Source organism: Macrotis lagotis, chromosome 5 (genome assembly GCF_037893015.1).
Source record: "Macrotis lagotis isolate mMagLag1 chromosome 5, bilby.v1.9.chrom.fasta, whole genome shotgun sequence".
In the NCBI taxonomy this organism is placed as follows: domain Eukaryota; kingdom Metazoa; phylum Chordata; class Mammalia; order Peramelemorphia; family Peramelidae; genus Macrotis; species Macrotis lagotis.
The window spans coordinates 157,040,488-157,063,430 of record NC_133662.1 but is presented as its reverse complement, the minus strand read 5'-3'; the positions used below and the strand labels follow the sequence as shown (position 1 = coordinate 157,063,430).

Here is a 22,943-nt window from a genome sequence, read left to right as displayed (position 1 = left end):
CAAAATGTAATGAATGTTGTTAGTACCTAGAATTGTATCTACACAAAACAAGGTAAGTTTTGTTTTATCTTAAAACAAGGATTTGTTCAGTTCTGTGTCTTTAGAAGGTGGATTCATTCAGATTAGATGAAACAAAACAGAATGAATTTTCAGTTAATTATGAAGCATACACACACACACACACACACACAAGATAGTTAACCACAATGGGTGAAGTAAGGTGAGAAAGTTCATCAAGAAGATGGTGACTGAGGAGGAGTACATCTCTGGTGTCCAAGGCTGCCACTGCAGTACTATGAGATGGGCTATCAATGAATGAGTGAAGGCCAATTTAGATGGACCATAAAGTATGGGTATGGAAGGCTGGGAATATTCCACAAGGCTACAAAGACTGGTCAAGTTGTATAAGGCTTTTAAAAGTTGAAGAGGTTTGTTTCATCCCAGAGTCAGCAGGATATCTGACTAAGCCACTAAGAGGATGAAAAATTACAAACTTATCTGGAATGGGAAAAGACTTGGGTTAAGAAGACCAGTTATGAGGCTGTTGCTATAATCTAGGCAAGAAATGAGGTTGGATTTAAGAAAGTCTCATATATGAGTGAAGTGAAGAAGCAAATGCTATTAGATTAGGGGAGGAAAAATCTTTTTAGGTTTAAAAGTATAATTAAATTTAATTCTTTCATCCTCAAAAATCACCAGATAAAAATAAGTGACAAGTACTTTTTCAAATTAAAGAGTTGGTGAATTACACCACATATCCATGGCAAATAAAAGAATCCAAGATTTTAGATTTGTTAAGAATCAGTAAATTCATAATAGTTGGGGGGGGGGGTCTAGCTGCCCTCAAATTCTTGTCATGATGAAAAATCAGACTTATTGGAAGTTTATAAATTGGGCTTCTGATTAAATTAAATTCAGTTTAATGCTTCATAAAATATACAGAATAAACTTTTACAGGGCAGCTAGGTGGCGCAGTGGATAAAGCACCAGCCCTGGAGTCAGGAGTACCTGAGTTCAAATCCAGCCTCAGACACTTAATTATTACCTAGCTCTGTGGCCTTGGGCAAGCCACTTTTTGCCTTGCAAAAACCTAAATTTAAAAGGAATGATACTAGTTTGATGCATTTTGAAAAATTACAAGATTGAACAAAAATTTTGAAGTTACTGTTTTAATCATTACAGCTAAGCAAATTTTGAGTGGTATTCGAAGTTGAATGATAGGAATGCAAATGAAGTCTGTGGTTCTTTGGCCTTGAGGTAATGCTTGCTTAAAATGAAAGCAGTCACTGAAAATTCTGAAAAGCTGGTGATTTTCTGTATAGGTCAGTCTGAAAGTAGAAAAAGTGACATTTTAGATTTATGCTTTTATTTTATCAGTAATATATCTTATATATCTAGCCTGATAGTGGATAATAACTTGGAGTGAGGAAGTCTTGATATCACAATACCTTCACTTCCATATTGGATGACTGGGGCTAAGATACATTTATTTAACCTAGCTGACTTCAAATCCTCATCTGCTAAACTAGAAATACTAATATTTTTCTATCCTTGAGAATAATATATATATATATATGTATATATGTATATACATGTGTGTGTGTGTGTGTATGTTCTTTGCAATGTCCAAACAGAAGTTGATTTCAGAAGCAATTTAAAAAAAAATATTTTTGCCTATTGGAAAGTACCATAGGAACAGAAAAAAATAGAGCAAGTACTGATTTGCCCTGGGGAATTCATGCCTCTCTTAACTGCAGAAAGCTAGATGGCACAGTCTTCAACAAATAATTATATATCAGGTATTCATCAATAGGTATATTTTTTCAGGCAGGATTACACAAGTAAGGCAAAGAGCTTCCTTCCTATTCTGAAATTCTGTGATAGGGTGGGGAATATGGAGAAAGCTATGTAATACCCTCTTTTCCTCAAGACAAAGATTAAACTTTTATAACTTTTTTGTTTTAATAACTAAAACTTTGATTAACATATGAATAAGAGATGAATATAGTCTTAAGTAAAATTTTAAAAACCTAAAATTAGATAATGCAAATTTTTCCTGTTTCCCTCCCCTAACAAACAAAACAAAATTAAAAACCAGATGACATGAGCTTTTTTGTATGTTATTCTGCCCAGGATTTATACAAATTTCTCTTGAGGTTTTGCCTACTGTGGTTTCTTAAATCTAGAGTTGTTATTTTCAAAACGATGTTATAAACAACATTACATCCTTACCCTTTACACAAGATGATTTTACAAGAGGTTTGTTTTGACATAATTAATTTCTTACCTTGCTCAAAGGACTTAATTTTTTTTTGAGAGCCTTTTGATCCAGTTTTTGCCTCTGAGGATGACCCTTTCAAAATATAAAACAGAATAACCATCCTTATGCAAAAATAAAACATTAGCAAGAAAGGACTAGATAGGAAGTTGATTGGCTTCCTTTAGAATGAAAGTTCTATTCTATCATTTTCACAATCATTTACATGCAAAGTAGACCTTCCCTCTTCTGCATCTACCACTCCAGGCAGGTAAAGTCATAATGTGAGCAAAAAGTTTTTCTCTACATTTCTTATTAGCTTGCTGCACTGTAGATCTAGGTCCCTTTTGACATTGGCAAATCATCCAAGGACCCTTTAGCTCTGCACCTACCTCTCCACCCTCTTTTATCAATTCTTGGCTGTTTCATATCCCCTATTTTTACTCCCTTTCTCCAAGAGATCATATGCTAAAGGATCTAATAAATTTATTATATGATGTTACTTCTCCCAAGTCTTACTAGCTTTTTAACAAAAGACCTTTGAACTATTTTAATCCAGAGGTTTGAATCTTCTAATGATAGAGGTTTTGGGTACCAGAAAGGTCAGAGTGGAATTAATTTGGGAACAGGAGACCCTCTGGCTATCACCCCTCAAATCTACTACCTATATCCCTATGATTTCCATGTGTTTCTAAGTGTTTTGAAAGAGATATTTCTCGAATACTTAAATGATATATCTCTAATTCCATCAAAAGGACTCATCTGATAAACACTCATCAGAGCATTGTATAGCACCAATTATATACCCAACAATTTTTGTGACTTTTTAAAGGCATAAATGGACCTTTGAACAACCTTGAAAGGGTAAAATGGGAAATAATGCTCCAAGTGTCTTTCTTGGTTTTTTTCCCCCCGGTCTGGGATAGAGACCTTCCCCTTAGCAAAATATCATAAGCAAGTCTATATACTGTCCTTTATTAACTCAAGTCTTCATTATCTAATGTCACATTTTTTGCTAGGCCCCAAGGAGAAAATAAAGATTATGTATGTCTCTATCCTTGAGAGATTACAATGGATGAGGAAGGGAAGTGTAAGCATATCTAAGGACAATAGATGTACTGTCTCCAAAAAGGTCAGAGTACTAATCGATAAAAATACCATAGTAGTGACACCTTGCAACTTTTGTTGTGTTGTTTAAGAGAAAATAGTTAACTGTTCTGTTCTATTTCCCAGTGATTTCTTCTGTATAAAGTGAAAGGAACTGTACATTAACTTCTAATAAACCAGAGAGAAAGAATTTTTGTTTTATAGAACCACAGCAAAAATCTTAAACTCCAATGACCTTTTCTCCATTTTAGTCATTAAGATAATGCTTTTTTAAAAAATGGCCCCTACCTCATATTGTGGGTCTCAAATTTTTTGCAACATCACCTTATTTAAATTGATAGTAATATTCCAAGAAGTTTCCTGGTCTATAGATCCTATAGATTCTTTAGTCATGTAAGCATAGTACTACCATTGCTTCTATATTTCATCCTATCCACAAGCTAGGCTGAAGTACATCTTTGCTCACATTGAACTGGACAATATAATTATGGAGGATAAGCTCTAGTTCAAATGTCTCTGTGAGTAGGAAACATGCTTATAGTTCGAAGTGGCCATCATCCAACTTAAGGGTTACCTTTGACATGAAGCATGTATCAAGCTAAACCTCCCCACCTGCTTTTCATCACCTGCTTTGGTAGTGCATTCACTTGAGAGCTCCATCACCTTGTTCTGAAGCAACATTTCCACAGCACTTGTTAAAGTTGGTTCTTTTTTGGGAACCATTTGGGTTTTGCTCTACAGAGAAGAGAATGGATCATCAACACAATACTGGCAATGTTTACTAAGGTTCTGGACAACAGGAGAGGATGACACTTGGGATGATCTTCAATTTAACAAGCATTTAAGTACTGACTTTCTGCAATAAACTCTTCTAGCCTCTGGGAATAGGGACCAAACTTATAAGTTGACTGGTTTAGGGAACTTCCAAGTTGGCCCCTTCTCTGCACCAAAACTCTGGTTATGGTGTGTCAGAAGCAACATTTAAACTCGGTTTTTTTCAATTCCACGGCCAATTCTCTTCACTGTGCCACAGGGCCTCACCTGGGGAGACAATCACCAGAATCAAGGAGTTTACCCTCTACTTTCCTCAGGAGATTGTCAGAGGGTGTTACTTGTTCCTCTCCTACTGCAGGATGCAGGAAGAAGAAATGAGAGAGTTCTCCTTTATGGTGTCAGCTGGCCTACTTCCAGTTCCCTTTTCAAATAGCTAAACACAAGCCAGAGTTGGAAGAGGTCATGCTTCAGTGAAGCCCTTAAAGGAGAGCAGTGGGAGGGGATGGGGGGGGGGGGGATTAAGTTATACCTGAGAATAGGATTAAAACAGTAACCTAAAGAGCTAAAGACAAAAATGGCAGATAATTTTATTTTTCATTGCATGAAAGCCAGGCGACTTTGTTTATATACTAAAAATAGAGTAAAAATGGGAATTTGTAATTGATTTGAACATGTCTTAATTCAATCCCCTCAACAGGCTGCAGGTGATCTGTTGCTTGGCAGCTAGGCAGCCATGGCTCTTTTTTTTTTTCTTAAAAGACTGGAAAAAACCAAGCACAACTGGTTTAAAATAAGGACTCCTCCTTACCTTGTGACTGTCTTCAGCTTTAATTTCCATGGAAACCAAAGCAGATAAGTCACCTGCAGCTATGAGTGAGAGGTCTCATTTGCAGACTACAAATGGCTGATAACTTCCTGGGAGAGAACTATATGGCCAAATAAAGAGCTTTGGGAGCCCATGGGGATCTCTCTTCAGGCTAAGGCAGGTATATTTTAAAATGTATGTTTTAAAGCAAAAGCTGATTTGTCTTAATGCAGTATTAAGTCTTATGAAATTGGTGTGTTTTTGTTTTTCCCTTTTCCTTCTGAAAAATTTTTTTACTATGGGAAATAAGGATGTAAATAAAATGGTGAAATAAGATGGTGAAACAAATGCTGGCACTCAGGTTCCCTGGTTTACAGGGAATAGAGAAATTCAGAAACCATAGTTTCCCCTTGCTAAGTAGCAACACAATGCCAGTTACAAAGGGGGGATTATGGAACTCCAATTAAACTGGCTGTATCTTTTGATAAATGAAGAACAACACAAAGTCAAATAACATACTCAGCATAATGAAAAGTTCAGTCCTTAGATAACTGAAATGCACTTGAACCCAAAACTTCACGTGACCTCTTTTTTGGAATACAGTGAGTTGACTGTACAAGATGAACATATACATAGCCCACCTTTGCTCCTGAGAACACTTACATATTGGGTCCTCCAGGAGTTTACTACCCTAGGACTCAAGGTCCTAGGTATTTGGATCTGCATTTTTTTCTAAACCCTACAGCTTATGAACACTCATTGATGCATTTATCTGGTCTCCAGTCATCCTACAGGATATGGCTGGCTTACTGAAATGGCGTAGAAAGAAAAGTAGCCCCAAAACAACACCAGAATCAGGGAGTTTACCCTCTACTTTCTTCAGTAATCAATAGTATATGCTCTCCTACAACTACACATAGAATTATGGAACCAAAGTTCAGAAGTTGTGAGACGTACACATAGCGAAGCCATGACCAAGGTATTCCAGAGGAAGCAAGACATGCCTCTGAAGCTGTCAGGCTACTGAGGTCTTCTCAGTCTCCACTGGATGCTTGAGTGTAAGTTACCATGGTCCTCTGGCTTTTGAGACTGCTGAAATCCTGGCCTAAGCTTCGTTTTGGAAAGTGGTGGACCCTTCACCCTGGAATCAGCAGGAACTTCCCAGCTCTGAGGGTCATCATCTTCTGAGGAGCAAGGTCCTGGTCCCAATTTCTTTATCCTCTCACTCTGCTCTGCAGTTGGGCTCTGCCATGTGCTTCTGTTACAAGGAATCATTGCTAACCAAATGTGGAAAGGGAAAGTGAGGGAACTGCCCAGCCTTCTGCTGGGAGGTGAAGGGTGGCCTCTCCACAGCTGAGATGTCCTCTATCCTATGTTCTCTTCTCTATTCTCTTTCCAAGGGCTGGTTGTCAATTTTTAAAGGCCACCAGGGGGCCCAAGAGATTATTACTTATAATTACTGTCTTCAGCCAACACCCTATAATTCCATCAGGTTGAATGAGAAATATACTTTTGTTGAGTTGAAGGAAAAAATCCTTAATTTGATTAGAGACTGAGTTATTTTCTTTGACTTCCTCTTTAATATTTGTAATTCTCTAAAAATTAACTAGGAATAGGGAATGAACTATTTGTCCATATTCCAATTCTGGATCTTAAATCTTTCCTTCATTACTGGCTACTCCCCTACAAACGATTTCTAAGTCCACATTGTAATTCTGGATAGTTCTCTAGAGATTTGAGAAAGTTCAGCAGGGTCCTTTTAAGTGCCTTCCTTAATACTTGTCACTAAAGAGTCACAGGAAAGTCCAAGGGGCACAATTCTTAGATAATCTGATAATTAATATTTACTAAGGGTCTAGATCTACCATGGTTAGCAAGTCTTGAGATGAGTACCTCTTCCAAAAAATCACTATACAAATTAAAATAAAAATAACATTTTGTAACAATTATTATACCCTACCTAGGTGTGTGTAAAGGCCTGCCCCCAAACCAAAGACAAAAAGAAACAAAAAGGGAAAAATGACAATAATAAAAGATGAGGGAAAATGTTTTCTTCTCTCATAAGATCATGGTTCCAAATAAACTCCTAGAGCATGTATGGTTCTCTGATAAGTATTGCAGAGCTAGGGTTGAACAGAAGTTATCTTCTTACCTAGAAATCATTCTGTGTGAAAATTCTAATGGGTCCCTTTTAGCTCACAGGCAACCCATAGATTTTTCCAATGAATCCTTGCAATACAAATACTTGCAATTGGAGATCCTAATTTACCCCATGAAAAGATAAGAAATTCAAGCAAATTCAAAAAGTCTTTAAAATCTTTGGGTCTCCCTCAAAAGGGATTAAGAACTTGAATTAATTCCTCTGAGATCATAAAACAAACTTTATCCTCTGAATAGTTGTCTGATTCGGACCAGCAGTCTAGCCCTACATCCAAATTTGTCATAATAGCTCTCATAATATAACAGATATCAATGCTAAACTTCATATAAGAGTTATCTCAAAGAAACTGGTTCGATTTGAAATATATTCAGAAAAATTAACTTACCTTGGGAGAATTTAGCATGAAGTCAGACCCCTATAATTAGTCAAAACCTACATGAACTAATTTCTCAATAATTAATGATACTACCCTAGTCATTCCAATGCTTCGAATCTCTGACAATCACCATTCAAATTCCATTCTTTATCCCCTCATTGCCTGATCACAGTTCTCCTCAACTGACTTTTTCCTCACATCTCCTAATCCCCCTCACACAAACAAAATTGGTCATACCCTTGATCTTGCCCTCACCCACAAAAGCACCACTTTCAGGTTCATGAATTTTCAGTCTCTCACTAACTACTGGCTACTAATTTTCTACTACCTACAATCAGGTCATGTCTCCCCCATCTCCAAAAACCCTAATTTGATTCATTCCTCACATCTCATATTCTTTCTTTTTTTTTTTTTTTAAAGCTAAGCTTCTTGAGAAGGATGTCTATAATAGATATCTCCACTTCTATTCTTACTTCTCTATGGTCTTGCTTCTGACCACACCATTCAACTGAAATGATTCTGAAATGACCAATTCTAATAGCCTTCTCAATCCTTACCCTTCCTGATCTCGCTCCACACCTTTTGACACTGTTGATCACCTTCTCCGGGATACTCTCCTTAGGGTTTTTTGACTCTACTTTCTTTCCTACTTCTCTTTCTCCTATGTGGCCATTCCCTCAATCTTCTTGACTAGATCCAGGACACGTCCCTCTGTACTATTTCTCTTGATCAGCTGATGAATTCCATGGATTCAATTATAATCTCTAAAAATAATTCTCAGATCTATTTATCTCTAACCTCTGCTGAACTGTCAATTAGATATCTCAAAATGGATGTCCCATAGAAATCTGTTTTTGAAAAGGAACTCATTTCTCATTTCCCCACAAATGCTCCTTTCTTTCTAATTTCCTTATTACTGTGTAGGGGGAGAGTTAGGTATTGCAGAGGATAGAGCACCAGTCCTGGAGTCAGAAGGATCTGAGTTCAAATCAAGTTTTTATTTTTTGTTTTTTTAGATATTTGACACTTACTAGTTTTCTCCTCTCCCCAAGTTTCCCTGATATTCAAGGACATAAATCAGACAACCCATGGAGAAGTATATTTACCTGACTCTTGGATGCAATTCTGGCTGCTATCTGAGTTGGATTGAAAACTCGGCGGGATGTCTGATCTTTGCAGAAATTAATGTGTCTTGCTGCTGCGTTTTCATTAAACCTTCTCTTACAGTAAGGACACTGAATATAATCTGACATGACAAAAAAAAAAGTTTCAATTAAGTCAACATCTCCAAACACATTGGCAGACCAGATCATTCTGAACAGTGCAAATGGGAGTATGAATTCAAATCCAGAAGACCTTGTCTACAACATAGTGCTTGAAAGAATAAGGTCCTAAACTTTGGATAGAAATTACCTACTCTAGAGGGACTGATACAAAGAAAAAAGAATATAGAAGAAACAAGACACCCAAGGACATAGAGACCTATAAGGCGGGAATTCAAAAATTAAATTCAACAAGAAATTATTAAGGATCTAAATATTCTGCCCATTGGCAAGATACCACACTTGATGCTGAGGATACAGGGATAGATACAGAAATAGATTAGTGGCAAAATGGCAGGGGGGGGCAGGGAGTAGGGGAGAGTCAGTAGGGAAAAAGATGTGGCAAAAGATAACTCATGTGAAGAAGAATCACATTGGCGAAGGAGAGGTCCAGGAAAACATAGAAATTTGAGGAGAGGGGTACTATTTTCATATGCAGGCAACTGGGGAAGTTTAGCGCTGGCCTGGGGATGTTATGTTCTAAGGCACAGATACAAAAATAAAAGGCTGGATGAAAATAAAGAAGAAATAGATCAGTCTAACTGGGATGCAAGGTACACCAAAGGAAGTCAAATGGGAAGGTTAAAGAGAGGCCGACTAGCATTCAGTGTTAAAAAAATAAAAATTACTCATAATAAGGGCGACACAAAGGAGGAAGAAATTGCATTGAGAAGTATCGGTTTCCCTAGCATCTGGAGGTTTCTCAATGGAAACTGTATGACCACATGTTGGGAATGCAATAGAGGAAGATCTAGGTCAGATATAGGTTAGACCAGATGGGCTGTGTATCCTTTCCAACTTTGAAATTCTTGATTTTGGCAGGATTATCCATAATCAACATCATCACAGTTAATTATCATTATAATATTGTTCAATATATCAACAGAGCTCCTACTTCCTAGGGTTGTTGCAGGTGATAAATGAGATGACATAGTATACATGTTATAGAAATGTTAGCACTATTATTACTAGATGTAATCTTATCAATGTGAGTACACTCACCAGTGGTACAAGGCAGCAACCTGTTCCTTCCTTCTCATTCTATATTGTGATATATCCTTTTGTGATCCACTACAAGGGATTCTACCAATATACTAGGGGCCTTATGAGGGTACCATTGTAGCACTTGGGCTGTCATTTCCTATTATCAATCAATAAAGTACCTATTAAGCACTAAAGAGACTCAATGTTGAGAGAAAAATTTTGAAAATCAAAGATATTTAAAAATTTTTTAAGTGAAAAGATAAAATAGAAAATAAAGAGAAAATGAAAAAATAAAAGGAAGAGCTGGTTTTTTTTAAAGATCAATATATAATCAACATGTCATTAACTAATTTGATTCAGAAAAAAAGAAAGGAAAATGAAATTACAAATATAAAAATCTTTAAGGGAAATTTATAGGAAAGAAGGTGAAATAAAGAAAAGCAAAGAACACTATGTAATTATATGTATATGATATGATATGTAATTAATGTTATATGTAAGTTATACCATAATTTGTAGCCCCCAAATTCATCAAAAGTGAAAGTAGATGAAATGGTATCTATAAAGATATAAAGTAATCAGATTAAGAGAAGAAATAAAGAATTGAAACAACCCAATCTCAAAAAAGAAAAAAATTCTTGGACTAGACCAATTTATAAATGAAATAATTACCATTATCTACAGAAACTAGTCTCAAAAATAAAAAAGGTATTCTACCAAGCAGCTTCTATTACACAGATGGGTTACTGATCCTCAAATTAGAGAGTGCAATAGAAACCAACCAATATCAATATCACTTTTTTATGGAAAAATATTAAATAAACTTTTGGAAAATATGAGACAGCTATAAATAAAAAATATTCAATACAACTAAAGTGAATTCATACCAAGAATTTCAGGGTGGTTCAATATTAGGAAATCTATTAGTATAATTTATCACATTAAGTTATATTGCTTGTTTTTTCAATGGGTGGGGCAGAATCTGGAAGGAGGGGGAGAATTTGGAATTCAAAATAAAAAAAAAAATTTATGTTGAAACATAAAAATCCCCAATAACCCCCCCAAACCCAATAAAATGATTATACAAGTGGATGCAAAAATATTTTTGACAAAATACATAACTCATTTCAATATTTTTAAAAATTTTAAAAAGCATAGACATGAAAGGATCTTTCCTCTTCAGATGTTTCAAACAAAAGTATTTATATAAAACCAAAAGTTAATATTTTTTAATAAAGAAATAATGAAAATTTAATATAAGGCATTCTGAATTAGTCAGTGTTTAAAGAGCAATTAATTCTAATGCTTTGCAAATTCTTCTCAAAAATAAAGAAAACACTTTACCAAATCCACCTTTTCTGAGATAAATGTAGCCTAAAAACCCAAAATACATAATAATTAAACAAAGGATGAGAACTTTAGACAAATATAATTAGTTATTACTGAAATTCTGAATATAAAACAGTAAAAAGAGTACAGATATATATGCAAGAACTTATTCACTATTACTGCAAGATAGTTCAATATCTGGAAAACAATTAACAGAAAGATTTAAAACCAAAAAGCCCATCACTGCTTATTTATCTAGAAGTGGTTAAATTCTGCTAAAGCTCCCATATTTGAGGTGCCCCTTTGTACAAGTAGGGGTTAGAGGATAATGGTCTTCAGTTCTTGGGAAAATATAATGCATGGTTTAGTTGACCACAAGTTCAAGATGAGACACTAAATAGAATGGTTTGGTAACATGAATTCAGACCCAAGCCACTGAAGACCACTGCTGTTAGCTGGGGTTAGATAGAAATAGCCTCTAATCATACTAGGCTTCATAGTAACATCTTAATTTTTAAACAGTCTCTCCCTCTGCCTCCAAACTTAATTGACTAAGTGTGGGTTTTTATCAGTAGCTCCCTCCCCTCCCCAAAGAAGAAAGATTTGTTTAAGTCCAGCTCAAGTTCCATCCTGTCAAATAAGTCTTCCTGGATTGCTCAGACCTACATGACATAATTCTCATATACATTTTCAAAAGTAAATCTGAGATAAGACTTTGTTTCAGGGAAAAATAGTGTAGTTAAAAGAACTACATAGTTTTTCTGAGGAAATCCAGTCTAGTCAATTAAGATGACTTCAAGGAAATAAAACAGTAAAAATCAATGGATTTAGCAAGCATGCAACTTTTTTTTTTTTTTTTAGGTTTTTGCAAGGCAATGGAGTTAACTGGCTTGCCCAAGGCTACACAGCTAGGTAATTATTAAGTGTCTGAGACCGGATTTGAACTCAGGTACTCCTGACTCCAGGGCCAGTGCTTTATCCACTGTGCCACCTAGCTGCCCCCAAGCATGCAACTTTCAAGGAAAGTTCTTAATTATTCCATTTCCTACACTTCAGTGAACCTTATACTATATTTCTCTGGTAGTTTTTCTTGTTGTTGATATCTAGTAGGGTTTCAGAATTACAGAGGGCATCCAATTGGATGAGTATTTCAAAAGTAAGTGACACATGTTAAAGATGACCTGTCATTATGAAGGATATATTTTATCTAGAGTAAAGAGTTAAAATAATTTTTCTAAGAATTTAAGAGGCTTAAATGCCCTTCCATTTTGAGAATGAATATCAAATAAAACACAAAACAAAACAAAATCTTGGGGCAGCTAGGTAGCACAATGGATAGAGCATTGGCCCTGGGTCAGGAGTACCTGAGTTCAAATCTAACCTCACACACTTAATAATTACCTAGCTGTGTGACCTTGAGCAAATCATTTAACCCCATTGTCTTGAAAAAAAAAATCTTCATGAGGTTAAAAACAAGAAATGGGTAATATTTAGAATAGTTGAGGTCTAGGACATATGAATTTCATTGATTTTGGAAGCTCCCCAGTGACAAAACATCTTCTCTGCAACTTAAATGTCTTAAAGAGTTGTGAATTCAGGGAGGAGGGGAGTAAGTGGTTGGTTGAATTGCCCACTCACACTTCCAGAATGAGTCAGTGGTAAGACCTGAAACCAGATCTCGTTTGACTTTAAGGTTTACTCTTTATCTAGTATCCCACACTGCCCTACATTAGAATGTAATTTTTAAAGTAAAGAGTACTCCTTTGTAGATTTTAATTTGGATAGGTGGTTGGAATGGATAAGTATTAAGCCAAGATGAAAATGGAGCTTCAATTAAAATGTCAAAGTTCAACTGGAAACATAAAAGGCTCCAACCTGGATTGATAGTTGGAGGGGGTGGAGGAGGAAGAGGACGGCCTTCCTTAATGGCTAAGGTACACAGCTTGGCTGATCGAATTGTATTAATAAAGTCTTCATGTTGCTGTCTCCAATTAGATTTCTTCTGGGGTACCTATAAAAGACCATAAGTATCAAAGTAGACTATACTTCCCTAAATAATAATAGGATTAAAATAAAACTAAACCAGTTGAGGATACAAATCCATATGAAACTGAAGAAAAGATTTGGTTTTTTTCCAACTTGAATAACTGACCCAAAAGAGATTTGCAAAAATCTGGCACTAAAATTTTGTAGACTCCAATTTTTAAATGGAATATCTCTCTGTCTCTCTTGCTCTCCATACACAAAACACACACATACACGTATATGTAAATAATGCTTGAAGATAAAGTTAGATGTACAAAATGAAATTTATTTGTACACATGTGTATAATACATGTGTAATTCTAAATACATATGGTAATAATATATATACATATATATCCCCATATGTAGGCTTTTGGTCTACAGTTATGATTTTATTGGTGGAAGTTTTGGTTTACTATAATTTATTCAGAGATTCCAGCAAGCAAGACTTGTTGATTTATCTCAGGTTCACACAGCCAGTATGTGTCAAGAGGTGACTTTTAACACCTGTCTTTCTGTTACCAAGATCCATTCTCTAGTCATACAACAGTATGCTACATCTCTCATAATCTTTCACTCAAGTTTTTGAGGATTTTGCAATTCTCCAAATCATGATCCTTCAAAATATCTAAGGTATCACAAAATTAGGTTTAGAAATAAGTGATGAGGTTTTTCCTCTTAAAATTTCTTCCAGGGGAGTTAGGTGGCACAGTGGATAGAGCACCAGCCCTGGAGTCAGGAGGACCTGAGTTCAAATTCAGCCTCAGACACTTCATAATTACCTAGCTGTGTGACCTTGGGCAAGTCACTTAACCCCACTGCCTTACAAAAACAAAAACACAAAATTCCTTCCTTGTAAGTCTGACCATTAAAAGCAATAGTGAACTATGTATGAAGTTAAATGAAATTTAAGATATGCCTTATCTCTTTATCTTTCAACTATTTTCCTCTATACGTCTCATCCATCACTTTGTGTATCTAGCAGTTCTTTCTTTTGAATGTTACAGATTTATTCCTGAAACTTATTGGCTCAATAATACCAGCAAAGGAAAAGCAAATCAGAGTTTTGCCCTGACTTTTATTTATCTAGAGTAGATGTAATATACATGAGTTCATAACAGGTTTTTAGTATACCCAAAGATTTGGTTTATTGTTTTGGAATTTTAAACTACTCTGAATATCCTTGGTTAGGATACTGCAAAAAAAATAATGAAAAATGTTCTAATAAAATTATTTTAGAAAGCATCCTCAAATGTGTCATGAGCATATTATAACAACTACCACCAATCATTGAATTTAAACAGGGTCCACATCCAAATGAAAAGCTGGAAAGGGAACTAATTTATCTCTTGATGCCTTCAAGTTAAGGAAGAACCAACTAACTTCATTTTTGTGCCCTTTCATAATCATCTTAACTGAATCCTGTACAATAACCAAATAAATAGGAATATATCTAAGACACATTCACCAGAAAACAACTGGGAAGACTAAATGGTACCTTAGCTGGTGGAAACTTTCTGACTGTGACAATGTCAGTACCCTGTAATCTTTGCTTCAAGGAATTGAAAGGCTTCCGTTTTTTGTTGAAAATTCTTTTGCATATTGGCCTGTGCCTTTCCTAAAAAATAAAAAAGGAGAAAGAAAAAAAAGAGATTATAATATTGTAAATATTAAAGCCTACCTGGATTGTTTTCATTGCATTACATGGGGCTTATGTGCATAGCCTAACACTTTATGCCCACTCACACTCCCAAGTTCTAGTGTTAACCTTGGTTTTATATATAAAGACAGTGTAACACACTTTAGTTCTAAAATAACAGAAACACATTAGATATGGAAGGAACCTCAGAGGTGTCATTCAAACTCCTACCCTAAGCAGGAATCCCCTGACTAGCGATGATTGCATCGATCATCTGCCTAAACACTCTAGTTATGGGTAGCTCATCCCATTGTTGGACAATTCTATTTGTAAAGGTCTTTGTATAGGACCTCAGTCTGCCTTCCCTAATTTCTATCCAATCAGTCTAGTTCTCTTTTCTGAAATACACAGGAAATCTAAGCCCATTTCCAAATGAAAGTTCTTCTAATATACATAAAGAGTAATAGCCTGCCTACTTCCAAGCTAACTAATTTAGTTCCCTTAGAAGATGGAATTTCATATCACCTCACAATATACTGTAGTTATTCTCCTCTGGAAAAGCCCATGTCTGGCAAGGCATCTGACAACACAGCATTCCAAAATAATTTGACTGGGGCAAAGTACAATGGGACTATTACTTTTCTTAACTCAATACAATCAGAAATTATTTATTAAATGTTTTTATAGGCAGGGTTCTGTGGCAGGTGCTAAAAGATAAAAAATATTAAGAGAAAAATAAGTAAACAAATAAATAAATATTCCCAGTCCCTCAAAGAGCTTACAATTGAGTAGAATAAGATAAACAGAATTAGATGCAAAGTAGAATTTGATGAGTTAAAAAGCATTTATTGCTTACTATGTACAAAGCTCTGTTCTAACAACAAAGCACAACCCATATGGAAAAGAGTAGTTTCTGCTTGGTAGTCCTGATGGGACAGAATAGTATCGAGGAAAACTTTATGAAGGCAATGGCCTTGATTTAGACATCATTCTTCTACTCCTGCAGTTCAAGATCCCACCTCTTTGGCAATTGCATTTTGTCATTGAGGCACAGTAGACAACGAATGATCCTGGAGTTCTCTGATACACAATGGCTATATAACCCTGACCTTCATTTAGCTTCTCAGAGCTAGAGGCAAGAGAAAGCTGAAGAGAAGGTGCCTGTCCCTACAGGTTTGGAGAGCTCCCTCACAAGGAGCTTCTTACAGCAATGAAGTCCAGTTCCTAGCTCCACCACCGTACTGTGATACTGAAGAAGACCCACCTTTCTCTTTTCATACTTGGACAATTAGTTGCTCTCCTTGAATCCTGAATATACAAACAACTCCTGAATACACAAATTTCATTTTAGGATTAGACTCAGGTATTCCTGACTTTCAAACCAGCTGCACCTGAAATCCAACAACTTTTTCCTCACCATAGTTTCAAATATATCAAGCCCAAGTCTTCTTGGTGCAGTGTAATATATTTAAAAGAAGAGAAATTTGTACCCTTGAAGTTAAGTATTGTAGTACATCTAAGGAATTCAAGTCTCTTCATTTTCTCTAAGATCCAAGCTTTAGGTTAAATATTCTGGAAAGGAAAGACATATTTAATAATCTTTGTCTTGTTTTGCTTTTAAGGCAGTGGAGATTAAGTGACTTGCCCAAGTGATACAGCTACTAAGTGTCTGAGGCCAGAATTGAACTCAGGTCTTCCTTACTCCAAGTCTGAAGCTCTATTCACTTGTGCCACTTTAAAGGACTTTACACTTTGTATATTCACAATGTCCTTTGTAGTATTGTGTTCGAGTTATCATTTTTAGTCAATAAACTTAAATAAGTCTAACCAATTTCCTTCATGGAAAACTTTCTAACTTAAAAGATATAATTGGAGTTACACTGGTTAAAGTTGGTTTCTAATAGCAACTTCTTTTGAATATCATTTTATATAAACACTATATAACATCCTTTGGAGATAGAAAGGGAAGGATTGCTACTTAAACTCATGGATGGGGCAATCAAAAGCAGCTTTAAAATATGGAATGGGGCTTACAGATAATCTAATTCAACTTCCTCTTTAGATATAGATGAGGAAACTGAGAATCTTAAAATCAAACCTGTTTTAAGGGCTGAGCTGGACTAAACCTTACATTTTTGATTCCAGATTCAGAGATTTTTTCATATTCTGGTTTGGGCAAAGTCAGAGTTAATGACAAAGCTAGGATGCAAATTCAAGTCTCCTGACTTCTACATTGGGTCCTCATTCATTTTATTATATAATATGCTGGCTTTGAAACCTAAATTCATAAATTCTTGCTAGTAAAGCAAAAAGAGCTGTCAAGAGGATGGTCACTGTCTCTAACTAGGGCTTTTTCAACAACACACCTCCATCTAGTATCTTTTTTTTTTTAAATGACTATTCCCTAAAAGACATTTTACAAGATTCAGCTGCTGTTTTAAAGAAAGCCACACCAATTTGTATCCATGCACCTTAGTTTCAGCAGCAGACTGTACTTCTCCCATCCCACTTCTTTCCTTTCCACATCTGCATTTAATCTTTTTTGCCTCCTCCACAATGATATTACAGTTCATTTAATTTCAATGAAACGCATCCACAAAATGTCTTAATTTTACCAGAACATCTGGTGCAAAGCGTCTCCCACAGACATCACAACGATATAACTTCAGAATGCCATCTGTATCAAATTCAAAAAACACAAAATGTTAGTTACACAGAATTTCTTGCCCACAAGAAATTGCTGTGCAGAACAGCCCACGACTGCTTAATATTATTCCCTTCCCACCTCCTACTTGCAGAAAAATCCTTTGTAGATCCACCTGTGTTTTTCTTTTCTATTGTGAACTTCTCACCTCACTGAGCAAATTTCACAGTCCCCCAGGCAGCCTTGGCATAATTATTTGATTTTCCATTTTTAGAGTATTTTAAAATTAAGTACCTAATAATACCTTTGGGGATACATACAAAATTAAAGGACAAGCATAAAATTTTAAAGTTGAAAAATTAATATTTTGCACTGTGGTACAGTGAACTGGATTTGGAATCATTGAATACTAATGGCTTTGATTCTTCCATGACTCTGCTACCAAATACCTGTATGACCTTGCTGTTGTTCAGTCATGTCTGACTCTATGTGACTCCATGGACATTTACTGTTAGTGAAATTTTTTGGCAAAGACATGGGAGTGGTTTGCTACTCCTCCAGTGACAAATAGCGGTTAAATGACTTGCCCAGGATCACTCAGTGTCTGCAACTGAATTTGAACTCAGGTCTTCCTGACAAGGCCCAGTACACTGTTCAGTCACCTTGCTGCAAGTCATTTAATATTCTTGGACCTTGGTTTTCTCTGTAAAATAAAGGAGCTGACCTGAATGATGAAAGTTACTTGCCAGCTCTTAAAAAGGTCAAATGTGCTATTTAATGGCAGGAGGGACAGGAGAGATTGTGACCTGGAGCAGTCAGACTTCATGAAGTCAGGGTGATGAACCATGAAGGAAGAGGATAGAATTTGGAGAATTGAAAAAGAGGACAGTGCGATCTAGATCAAGACAAAGTGCACAGCCCAAGGCAGATAGGGAGGATCAAGTATTGGCAACTCTGTACTGAAAGAAGGCTGATAGAATTGATAGGGAGCTCATTGTTAGCAGTCTGAAATTTGGTTGAATAAATAGATTGCGACTAGATCGTAGAAAACTTTGAAAGCTCAGGCAAAAGATCCTGGATTTGGTGAAGTGGAGAGCTACAGTGAAAATGGATAACTTGGAGGCAGAATGAATTAGAAACCCAAGAGATTGTTAGGAAAACCATTTAGACCATAAACTTTGGTAATCTAAGTATGGGATGCAGACTGAGATTAAGGTTGTTCCAGCAGAAGGGCAATATTATTACTATTAAATCAACAGAATTAAGTGACATTAAAAGTAGGGGATGAACGAGACAAGGCAAAAATGAATCCAAAGTTGGGGTTTTACATAGTATTGCTACAGTATTTCTAAAGTTCTGCTGAATGGAAAGGAAAAGCAAGTGAGCAGGAATAGGGACTAGTCAGAAGCAGACCTTGAATCCACATCATACTGACTTCCTATCCATTTTATCAAATTGAACGCAGCAGGTTGGACAGCATTCAGGAAACACTGAATGCTTTTAATGGCAAGAGAGTACCAAAATTACCAATATACTCCTAGTGATGTTAAACAGCTGTGAATTATGAAACTCTAATTCTTCAAAGAATTAAAAGTTGTAGGTCAATGGCATATAACCTATGAAGTGTACAAAAATTGGCCAAAAGATATATAAGAAAAAGAAGTGGGCTGGACATATGAGAAGAGCAAAACATAAAGGATGTTTCAGCACTCCATGGATACCTGTACAATGTCAAGAGAAATAGGAAAAACCTTTAAAAGTACAACCATATAGGGTAGATCTGGTCCCTTAAGAGGATTTACAGGAGGGTATCAATTTAGAGGCCATAAATGTAAAATGCATGGTTTTTGATTTGCACTGTTAGAGAGTACTCCTATATCAATAAAATCACAGATCATAGTAGTATATGGAAAACATATAAAAAAGAAAAAAAGAAAAACCCTCTGAAAGAGAAAATTCTATTGGAAATTGAGCAAATGCTTATCAATTGGGGGATGGTCGACCAAACTACAATATATGAATCTTAAGGAGTACTATTGTTCTAACAGAAATCATAAGTGATCAGACCTTAGAGAAGCACGGAAAGAATTACATGAACTGATACTGAGTGAAGAGAGCAGAACCAAGAGAACATTGTACACCCTAACAACATTGAGATAATTAGCCATGATGGACAGCTACTCTTGGAAGAACAAGGACGAACCTGGGAGATCTGCTATGGACAATTGTCATTCATATCCAAAGAGTCTGAATGCAGAGCAAAACAAACTATGTACACTTTTTAAAAAATTATGTTTTTTCTTCCTTTCTCATGGCTTTTCCTTTCATTTTTTTATAACATGACTATTATGTAAATATGGTAAACACAAATGTACATATACAACTTTTACTAGAATATTCACCACCATGGGGAAGGGAGTGGAGGTAGAAAAATGTGGAACTCATAAATTTGCAAATGAATGTTGAAAAACTACCATTGCATGCAACTGAAAAGATAAAATTTCAATGAAAAGAGATAACTCTACACCCAATCTTAATTCATTCAGCAAATACTTTGACTTGGAATATTCAAAAATGCTATATGAAAGACACTGTGAGATGTCTAAAGATTGATTTTCATTGCTGACTTTTGGGTTTGAAAACATACATGATGCCCAAACTGTGACCGACTTAGAACCATATGTAACTGACCCCATAATACCAGGGGAGGATGGTCGAGGCTGGTTGAGACTAGAAGTAGAATCAACTAGTTTCTTAATGAAAATCCCATTGTCTCTGGGAGCATGCTGCTCTATCAGGTATGCACAGATCATCCCTATTTGGATATGCCAAAGCAGGGATACTTTTCTCATCCAATTGAAGGCAACAGCAAATTTCAAGATGACAGAGTTCAGCAGAACCAATGTTTCCTGCTCTAGTAGAAACCAGTTGTTTTAGGGTCATGAGACTTTAACAATGAAAACATCTTTTACTTTTACCAATTACTATCAGGCCAAAAACTTTCAAATCTGAAATGCCACAAGCTAGTAACCTAAAGGACTGAATTTTAACATTTCAATAAAGAAGTGGTCTTTCTTCATCAGTTCCTACACTAAAAGGAGACATCTAACAACATCACAATGCTAAATGGGTGGCTATTGTGCACCACAGAGGACAAATGAAAAAGTTAATAATTAACTTGCTTATCACCAAGGTCTTAAAGTCTTAAATAATGAAGGTATTAATAGATCTGAAAAAAAATTACATTAAACTAAAAACTAGTTTTAATTATGTTTTTCAGTTGTGTCAGACTCTTTATGACCCCATTTGGGGCTTTCTTGACAGATTCTGGATTTCCTTCATTTTACAGATGAAGAAACTAAGGCAAACAAGGTTAACTGACTTGCCCAGGGTCACACAGCAAGTAATTGTATGAGGCCAGAATTGGCCTCAAACAAAGATGAGTCATCCTGATTCCAGGACCAACACTCTACTTACTTCACCACCCTCTTGTCTTAATTATAGAAGCTGCTTGAAATGAGCACAAACTCATCCTATTCACTACCACTTAGCTATGTCAAATGCATTCCTCTTTTCTTCCATTTTCCATTCCTTTTGCCTGAAAAGTCCGTCTACGATGACCCACCCAGCTCAAGCTCACTTTCCCTACTAAAGTTCTGCAGGTCACTGGATTTGAGGACATTCAAAATCAACTGTTAAGATACTCATTTGGCACAAGACTAATATAGTACAGAATATGCCATCTTTCTGATGTTATTGTGTTTATAATCACATATGTGATATACAAACTATATATATTTCTAAATAAGACATATACCTATGTACATATATACATATCCATCCAGCTTTCCTCCCAAAGTAGACAAAGAACCTCCTTAATGGAAGAGACCTTGCCTTTTACCTTTTTGTCTTTCCATTGTTAACAGTGACAAACATACTAATAAACTTATTCATGTCTATTGATAACTTTGATCATCATGGTATTATTACACAGTAGTTCTATTTTTCAAAATGAATAGATGAACATTATATAGCTTTGCAGAACCACAATCAGATTATCTCTAGGGTATGAGATTTTGGAGCCAGAAATGTTTGACTTATGTTGATAGTAATCTTTGCTAAAATTTGTGAACTCTGGTCACAGTTCAACAGTATTCTCTTACTAATATTCTTAAACCGTTCAATTCATATATGAAATTAGAAGCCCACAAGATAAATTTACCTGGAACTAGAACATCTACAAATCCTTTTCTGGTTTGAAAAATTGTTTTCAACTGACTTGGCAGTTCCTTTGGTTAATACACCTCTTCTTTAGGGAGGCTTTTACCAGTGGAAAAACAACTTAGTTGGGAAATCAAAAGACATAGATTTTAGTTCTACCATCACCTGGCTACATAATTAGGGATATGCACTTCATTTTCCTGAACCTTCATTTCCTCATCTATTAAATAAAAAAAAAAAAAGGAATAGACCAGATGATTTTTCTTTAAGTCAATCCTTCATTCACATTGGCTTTGACTCTTTTATCCAGATTTATTCAACAAACTTTTGTTGAGTGTCTACCACATTTATGACGTTGGTGCTTATTATATAGCACCCAATATATTGTTAGTTTTCTCCTCAAAACTCTTGAATAAATTTTAATAATTACATGAGTTAATCACACAATACATACCAGAACTGTCTAGTATAAGAATAAAAGACTTCCATTAAATAGATCGTTAGAATCAGAAGGGTCCTTAGATCATCTAATCTAACCACCTCCTTTAACAGATGAGGAAACTGTAACCTAGAGAGGTGAAAATGATTTGACTATACATCTAAGTAGTGACAGAACTGTGATTTGAAGGGTTGACTCCAAATACAAATTTTTTTCCCTCCGTTCCATGACACCGCCTTTGTAAAACCAAACGAGAAGCTCCATGGTAGAACTAGTTAGCTATGAAACACAATGCTAAAGTTTTAGACATCAAATGCTATTCACCTGATGGAAATGGTTCCTTCCCAAGCATCCCGTTCATCACTCCCATTGATTTTACTAAATCTAGATTTACACAACAGTTAGAGATAACATGTTGATTAGGGACACAAGAAGAAAGTATCTTTACTAAGAGTTTTGCAGTCAAGTCAGCCACTAGTCATTGGCTACCAAATAATTGACAATTATGACCACAACCCCATGAATCTCACAAAATGTGAGGGATTTAAAGGGAGAACAACAAAAACCAGAAAACTCCAACAGAAAGGTTCCCAGAAGCGTATATCCATATTTTTATTAAACATAAACTAGCTCAACTTCATTCAGCTCAAATCATAAAAAAAGAACACAAAGAGTAAGGTTTCTATCTTAAATCAAACTGTAATTAAATTGTTTATAAATTATGTCTCCTCATAGAAGGGAATTCATATTCACTAAACATTAGTGGAAACCCAGAATTTAACAGAGCTTAACTCTATCAAGCCACTTTTCTATTTCAACCTACATATGTCAATTATATTATTTCATTGTCAGGGTAGGGA

The 22,943-nt window shown here is 35.6% G+C and overlaps 1 protein-coding gene across 4 annotated transcripts; it reads right to left on the bottom strand.

Moving 5' to 3' along the window:
* Positions 1 to 1,153: 1,153 nt before the first annotated feature.
* Positions 1,154 to 22,922, bottom strand: ZC2HC1B (zinc finger C2HC-type containing 1B). 4 transcript variants are annotated; one of them, XM_074187752.1, is made up of 8 exons: positions 22,408 to 22,922; positions 17,395 to 17,456; positions 14,639 to 14,758; positions 12,991 to 13,126; positions 8,587 to 8,726; positions 3,977 to 4,099; positions 2,288 to 2,353; positions 1,154 to 1,328 (listed from the first exon to the last, which is right to left on the bottom strand). In XM_074187752.1, the coding sequence occupies exons 1-8, from the start codon at positions 22,451 to 22,453 to the stop codon at positions 1,284 to 1,286; spliced, it is 738 nt and encodes a 245-aa protein (XP_074043853.1). In that variant the 5' UTR covers positions 22,454 to 22,922; the 3' UTR covers positions 1,154 to 1,283. The 4 variants fall into 4 exon arrangements, with proteins under 4 accessions (XP_074043853.1, XP_074043855.1, XP_074043854.1 ...); XM_074187754.1 differs by having other exon boundaries at positions 3,991 to 4,099; XM_074187753.1 differs by having other exon boundaries at positions 17,251 to 17,456; positions 22,408 to 22,444.
* Between the last annotated feature and the right edge of the window lie 21 nt (positions 22,923 to 22,943).